Here is an 8,144-nt window from a genome sequence, read left to right as displayed (position 1 = left end):
TGTGTGGGAGGTAGAGAAAGGGGGGGGGGTAGAGAAAGAAAAACATAATTTTCCATCTGTTTTATAATGGATAGCCTTTCAATCAGCTGGCTATCCCCCCCCCCCCCCCCCAGCCTCTGGCTATAGCCTCCTCGCCCAGCCTCCCCATGTCCATGTTGTGACAGGGCTGATATTGTTTGTGGAGGCCGATGTCAGGTGTAATTAGTAATCGCTATGGAAAAACGTTTTTTTCCTCCATCTCTCCCTCTCACACACGAGCCATAACCACGCCTGTGACGTTACCCGACCCATTAGCGTTTCTTATTGGTCCAAAACTCCCCGAGCCGCGGAAGGCCTAATTAGGGGGGGGGGGGGGGGGGCAGGAGAGGGAAGATGACAGGAAGGAGGAGGGGGTGATGTCTGGTAGTAAAGGAGTAAAAACTCACTGTCTATGTCTGTTCCTGTTTTATAGTACAGCTGCGCTACGTCGGTGTCTGTCTGTCTCTCTCTGTCCTCCCTCCTCCTCTCTCTCTCTCTCGCTTCATCCCCCTCTCCTTCCCCCCGCTCTGCATGTTCACCCACACTCCCTCGGTCAGACGCCTCACTCCGGCCCCTCCACCGTCCGGGCCAGTAGCATGGACAGCCGGATACTCGAGCACCCCCACGCCCAGTTCGGAGGCTCTCTGGGCGGAATGGTCGGTGTTGGCTTCCCCTACCACCTGGGACACCACCACATCTACGAGCTCGCCGGTCACCAGCTACAGTCCGCGGCCACCGTACCCTTCTCCATAGACGGATTACTGAACGGTTCGTGCTCGGCCTCGGTGGTACACGGCTCCGGTCCTCTACTCTCCTCTGGCTGCGGGATTAACGGAGATAATCAGTACAAACTCTCAGGTAGGTTGGAGGGATGGACGGAGGAAGGGGTGGAAAGAGACAGAAAGGAGTGATACACGTCTGGAAATATTGGTTTGATATTATTGGCCGTAGAGTGATTTTAGTTTCCATGGAAATATGGCATCTTGTTAATGGTGAAGCTTTGCATAGAACCGTTCTTTAGTTGGGCTTTTAAAATCAACTCGTTTTATTTCGATTTTTCAAAACAGCAAGGCTATTTTATAAACTCTGAAATGTAATGTTCAACTCAAATATTATTATCGATTTTTGATTAATTATGTCATAATTACAACCAAGTATTGAATGAGAAAAAAACAACGCGAGGCAAGTGCTAATTTCCCAACAAAACACAGTCCATTCTGCTGCGCTGTTTACATTGATGAATTATCCTTTTTTTTTAAATGGCGTTTTTCAGAAATAATGAAGTTATATAAAATAAATGCGTTTCTGATTTTCGGAACAAATAACTCACCACGCCAACTAGCCTCCCTCAAATGGAAATGGAAGCGTCCTATATCCCAACTCACTGTAGTTCCCTGTCATATTTCAGCAACCCAAGCAGGAGATAACAGAACAAAACACACATTCAGCATTTCCTCTGAACTCTAATCGATGCTTTGTGTAACAAGCAATTTACCGAACCGTTTAGTTCGAGATGTCCTGATGTAGCTGAGAGATGGTTGTTGTTGACGTTGACTTGTTTACCGAGCCCACATGTCGTCAGTTGACACTACCACCTACCACCTCTCTCTCTCCCTCTCTCTGACCGTTGCTGTGTAGATTCGGGGGACCCAGATAAGGATAGCCCCGGTTGCAAACGGAGACGCACGCGGACCAATTTCACCGGTTGGCAGTTGGAGGAGCTGGAGAAAGCTTTTAACGAGAGCCACTACCCGGATATCTTCATGCGGGAGGCGCTCGCGCTGCGGCTGGACCTAGTAGAGTCCCGGGTCCAGGTAAACAAACAAACCCCCCCCCAAAAAAATATAAACACATTTAATTAAAATACATTTCTGCTTGCACTTTATTATCAGCGCCATGTTTTGTTGTTGAAAAGTAATACTACATTATTGGCGAATATTCCTCGAATGTGTATTTTATGCGCGAGAACAAAAATATTCATTGAATTATTGGAGTAATTTCTCAGTTTGGTTTGAAGTGTGTAATAACCAGGCCTCTATAGCTGTGTGTGTGTGTTCAGTTTAATCAATAATCCCCATAGTGAGATATTAGTGAGACAGCTATTTGTCAATTATAGGCCCATCAATAAAGGACCTGTTGAATTATGCATTAACATACAGCATTGATCTATGAGGTCATAAAGACACAGTTCCGTTTACTGAATGAACCAGAACACTGCAGAGGGTTTGATCTCTCAACCATAACACACACATATATACATATATATATAATAATAATAATAATAATAATAATTACATCTCATATATCACGGTCGTTTTTACATTTTAAAAATATTAATTGTTAAGATAAATTGTGAATTGGTCAAAAAAATTAAATATTATTCCTTTGTTTATTTGAATTTGTAGAGGCTACATTTGTGGGCTTCGAATTCATGTCAATTTCTATTTTGATATTGAAATCAAGACAATTTGTATTTTCTGTTATGCTGTTAAAGATAATTAGAAGATTAAATAGGCCTACATTATTATAAATATTAAAAGCATTATTATTAATATTAATATTGTTTTGTCTTATTGTTATCAAGTTAGATTTTTAACCTAATATAGTATTCCAATAATTATTTTGTTTACTAAATGTTCATTAATAAATCATCTATAAAACAGTTTTAACCAAGTACAAATATTCCCGACAATAAAATAGTAACCCGTAATTTGTCCAGCATGCTGTTTCATTACTGGATAACCAAGAGGACTCTGTTTACGGAAGTGCTGTAAAAACACCACCTTTAAACCTCTCCGGCTGTGTGGAGTTTTAGTCAACATTTTTGCTCGTCAGATATAAGGAGAATCCGATCCCTTTAATAACATAATGAGCTGGCTTTATTAAGATGGCTGTCCGGGACCGAATAATGCTGTAGACCAGCGATAACATAGCCTACTACTCCTATAGGCTAAATCTATAGGCTGCACAAAACGCACTCTCTCTATTTAACAACACTTTTTTAGGCCGATTTAAAAACGACACTTCCTCCACAATATCAAAGCAAAAGTAAAAAAACAGTATTTTCAACGACATCATGTTGATTTGCCCACCAGGCTCAGATGTGTTGGTTTGCTTAATGGCGGTGCGCGTAGTTGATGTGTTTACTAATTGAGGTATAACTTCGTGGAAATGTAGACAGACAGGAATGCTGTTGGCTTGGTGTTTTTGGGGTTTGTGTTTCCTTGTAAAACTAAACGAGCATGGCTCTCTGGTGTGTGTGTGTGTGTGTATCTTGTCTGGGGATTTCGCCTCCTTTAAACCACAGATTATTATTCCTTCAAGCTGCTTAGAGCTTCTTTATCGGCAGCAGGTTCTTGCACGCGGAGATATACCCCAACATTACACATTCATAAGAAACACGGGCTTTTGTCATGCTGTTTCCGTCGACGCGCCACATTATGTGACAAACACGCAGCCCACTTCTCAATCTCAACGCTAACTCCCTGCGTTATCAGCGCCGAACATGCGGGGCTGTGTGTGCTGTGAGGCCGGACGGTGTGGGCTCACAGGCGGCGAGTCCCCCTGGCACACTGCGGTGGAAAGCTGCTCTCGGAGCGGTGGTAGAGGGAGGGGGGAGGCAGGATGAATTGAGAGGGATAGGCCGAATTATCTACGGTAGAATTAAACGTAATTGGGAGAATTAGCGATCACACTGACTCTCGATTGACAATTAGAAAGGCGCATCTGTGGATAGGAGGAGAAGTTGTGATGTGTGTTTCGGTGGGTAATATAGACTCGCGTCTGTTATTGGATATCTTGGCCTGCATTGTATGTTTGTGTTAGGGCTTCAGCTGCGTTTTAATCGTAATTAGGTGAGAGATGGAGGGAGAGAAGACGAGAGAGAGGGGGGGGGGGTGGGGGTGGGGGGGTGGGGGGGGGGTGGCCCTTAACTTATATTTGTTTTCCTTGGGGTCTCAGTGTTTTTCAACATGGACTAGTCTGTTAATTAGTTATGATCCGGTTGGATTTATAAATACTACAAACTGCACCTCTGGTCTGTCATTTAGCAAACAATAATAATAACAATCAATATTTCAGAATGATGTATTCTTGGTATATTTTGATTTAAAGCTGTTTTTTTTGTTGCCACGATTATATAAATAATATTATTGGTTGATATACATTTTATATCAGTTTATTCATAATTTTATCGAATACAATACAATTAATACATTTTATTATAACAAATATTTTATTGTAGCTTGTATGTGGAACAAGTTGAGCCATAATTCATTTCACTATTCAATCTGTGGCCTTGTTTTACATGACTTTGGAGAGAAAAGGAGAGAGAGACAGAGAGAGAGAGATTCACCCTAACAAGATGCATAGCAAATTAACAAAACCAATTTCCCCATTCTTGGCTCCCTGTGTGTGCGTGTGCGTGTGCGTGTGCGTGTGCGTGTGCATGTGTATGTATGTGTGTGTGTGTGTGTGTGTGTGTGTATAGGTTTGGTTCCAAAACCGGCGCGCTAAATGGAGGAAAAAAGAGAACACTAAGAAAGGCCCGGGGCGGCCAGCGCACAACTCCCACCCGACCACGTGCAGCGGAGAACCCATGGACGCGGAGGAGATCGCGCGCCGGGAGCTGGAGCGCGCAGAGAAAAAGAAACGGAAACAGGAGCGTAAACTGCTGAAGTCTCAAAACAAGTTACTCTCCGGTGACCTCTTCCACACCCCCGGCGGGTCAGACAGCGACAGCGGTGTGTCACAGATCACCGACAACGAGCAGCAGCCTTCATCCAACTGTAACGGGAGTCTTCATTCGGAACCGGGAGGACGACACCACCACCACCAAACGGAACCAGCCAGCTGTGAACAAACCCAAACACGTCCCCGGTTTGGTCTCCTCCAGAACCAGCACCACGACCACCACCACCACAACAACCAAAGAACCGCAGGGGAGATAGGACCGGGACCTGGGGTCCAGGAGCAGGTGTCCCCGGGCAGCACGTATGGTCCTGGACTTGGCGGCTCCAGGTCCTCCGGCCTCCAGAAACTGAACCCGTTCAGCGTGGAGAGCCTTCTCTCTGACGCCACACCTCGCCGGAAAACACAGCTGGACTTCAGCTCGCTGTCCAATCAGAGGCCGCTGATAGGGAAAGGTCACTTCCTGTTGTACCCCATTACCCATCAGCCACTGGGCTTCATTGTCCCGCAGACGGGCCTGAAAACCGGGCTGTGCCAGGACAACAACAACAGCAGCAGCGGGCCTAACCCGGGACAGAGATGTGTGACTAGTGAGTCTACAGGTTATACCAACTCTCATCATCTGGCTCATTTGGGCCTAAACAAACCCCTTAACCACCACCACCATCATGTTAGTAACTGTGTGGACGGGAGCGAAGCACAGCAGGGAAGTTACAACAATACCGGTCCAGATTCCGTTTCCCCGCCACCACCCCAGAGCTCTGTTTCAGTTCCAACGACTTTAACGAGAACCAGTTCAAATCAGTCCAGCACGGGTAGTGACGCTAGCCGCGAGGGTGATGACCAACCGGGTTTGTCACGAGTAACGGACGTTAACGACTGCCAGAGCGAGCCCACTGGAGAGGGCACGAGAGAGGACTCGTCACCGGATCCCTCGCTGTGTTCTGGCGTCAAGCCAGAGCGTCGGGCGGAGCACGAGGAGCCCGGGACAGATGGAGACGAAGTCTACATGGACTAACCCTGGTGCTGGAGCATTATATAAACAGAGACTTAAAGAAATAGGCCAACCAACCCTGCTCAGCCACAGACTAGATCTAAACATTCCCAAAGCTACACGACACCTTTAAAACCACATCAGACAGATCTACTCTATTGTTCTATTTCTGGAACAGATTCTCTGATTCACACGGCGCTGTCTGCTACTTTCCAGACTGAAGTTATATTCATGTTTATTTCAAAAGGAGAAAAAATACAAAACATCTCAACACAGAAAAGCAACAAAAATCCTCAAACACATTGTACATTATTTTCTTTTGAGAAAGTATACAAAATAAATATTTATATATGTAAACATTTTTGATAAATAAAGTTATTGTTTAAATGAAATCAGTGTTGTTTGGAGGACCATTGAACGATGTTTTAGCCTTTATTATTTTGGTGGATTATATCAGAGTAGACCTGGCGTTGGCCTGACCGTTGGCGGTAGGCTAGAGCTTGGTTATTATTTTGGTGGATTATATCAGAGTAGACCTGGTGTTGGCCTGACCGGTAGGCTAGAGCTTGGTTATTATTTTGGTGGATTATATCAGACTAGACCTGGTGTTGGCCTGACCGGTAGACTAGAGCTTGGTTATTATTTTGGTGGATTATATCAGAGTAGACCTGGCGTTGGCCTGACCGGTAGGCTAGAGCTTGGTTATTATTTTGGTGGATTATATCAGAGTAGACCTGGCGTTGGCCTGACCGGTAGGCTACAGCTTGGTTATTATTTTGGTGGATTATATCAGAGTAGACCTGGCGTTGGCCTGACCGGTAGGCTAGAGCTTGGTTATTATTTTGGTGGATTATATCAGACTAGACCTGGTGTTGGCCTGACCGGTAGGCTACAGCTTGGTTATTATTTTGGTGGATTATATCAGAGTAGACCTGGTGTTGGCCTGACCGGTAGGCTAGAGCTTGGTTATTGTTGTGGTGGATTATATCAGACTAGACCTGGTGTTGGCCTGACCGGTAGGCTAGAGCTTGTTTATTGTTGTTGTGGCTTTTATATAGCGTATACATCTCCCTTCTCTCTCTAGTAAAGTCCGACTGGCTGTTTGTGTTTATTGCTTTAACAAATGTATTCATTTGAAAGGCCCCCGTTGAAATGAGGTTATGGGCCGGGGGCTATAGGACCCTGCGCGTACCTGCGCCTACTCGCCCCTCCTGCTGAGTTTTGATATGAAAGTAATTATTTTCCCACCGGCTACCGCAGGTTTCCGGGGTTCTTTCTTTCTCGCCCAAAGGGTTATTATACATGAGCGATGTCTAGTGATATGAAATCACATAAACTCCCTACAATAATAGAATTAGCATGAAAGGCAGGGGTGTCAAATTGAAATTGGAAAATAATAGCCCAGGCAGCTGCAGAGAAAGAGAGAGAGAGAACGAGAGAGAGAACGAGAGAGAGAGAGAGAACGAGAGAGAGAGAGAGATAGAGAGAGAGAGAGAGACAGGAGGGAGAGAGATAGAGAGGGGTTGTGTGTGTATGTGTGTGTCTGCGCATATTACACAGAAGGAGATGAGGAGGGAGATGGGGATTCGTGGGGCGGAATTTTCATGTGATCCATCCCCTCCCCTTCTCCCCTCCCTCCCTCCCCCATCCCTCCCTCCCTTGTCCCTCCATCTCTGCCTCCCCGGCTGGGCTTCCAGCCCCTTGTAGGCGGCTATATTAAGATAGATGTCCGATGATATCCCTCATTGTTCTGTCACTTATATTGATGTCGTGGCGCTATCCCGCTATTGATCATGTGTCGCGCACATAATAGGACAGGCAGCGGCACGGCGGCGTGCGCCTCTTTACAAACGCCACGCGGGCTTCCTTCCCTCACCATTTGTTCTAATGGGGCCTCACGGGTCCCTCGAGAGAAGGAGAGAGAAAGACAGAGAGAAAATAAATATGTGCAGAAGTTGGAACCTGACGTGAAGTCAGGGAGTAGGAGAGAGGGAGGAGAGAAGGAAGGAGAGAGGGAGGAGAGAGAGAAAGGTATAGAAGATATTGTAGAGGAGGGAGGGGAGGTGGAGGTATAGAATATATTGTAGAGGAGAAAGGGGGAGGAGAGGGAGGGGGAAAGGGAGAGAGAGATATTGGTATAGAAGATATTGTAGAGGGGAGAGCGAAGGGGAGATGGGGGAGAGGAGGAGAGAGGGGGAGAGAGACATTTAATATATTGTAGAGGAGAAAGGGAGAGGGGAGAGAGAGGGGGGAGAGGGGGAGATGGGGGAGAGTGGGGAGAGAGAGAGGTATAGAAGATATTGTAGAGGAGAAAGGGATAGGGGAGAGAGAGGGGGAGAGAGAGAAGGGAGAGGGGGAGAGAGGGGGGAGAGTGGAGAGAGAGAGATATAGAAGATATTGTGGAGGGGAGAGAGAAGGGTAGAGGGGGAGAGAGGGAGGAGAG

General features: G+C 46.0%; 1 protein-coding gene across 1 annotated transcript; it reads left to right on the top strand.

The window, feature by feature from the left end:
• Positions 1 to 427: 427 nt before the first annotated feature.
• Positions 428 to 6,093, top strand: LOC139568394 (homeobox protein unc-4 homolog). Its single transcript, XM_071390180.1, has 3 exons — positions 428 to 876; positions 1,657 to 1,832; positions 4,508 to 6,093. The coding sequence occupies exons 1-3, from the start codon at positions 615 to 617 to the stop codon at positions 5,723 to 5,725; spliced, it is 1,656 nt and encodes a 551-aa protein (XP_071246281.1). The 5' UTR covers positions 428 to 614; the 3' UTR covers positions 5,726 to 6,093.
• The last annotated feature ends 2,051 nt before the right edge of the window (positions 6,094 to 8,144 follow it).

Source organism: Salvelinus alpinus, chromosome 2 (assembly GCF_045679555.1).
Source record: "Salvelinus alpinus chromosome 2, SLU_Salpinus.1, whole genome shotgun sequence".
In the NCBI taxonomy this organism is placed as follows: domain Eukaryota; kingdom Metazoa; phylum Chordata; class Actinopteri; order Salmoniformes; family Salmonidae; genus Salvelinus; species Salvelinus alpinus.
Note: the sequence above shows the minus strand (reverse complement) of the source record. Positions and strands in the feature narration are given on the sequence as shown.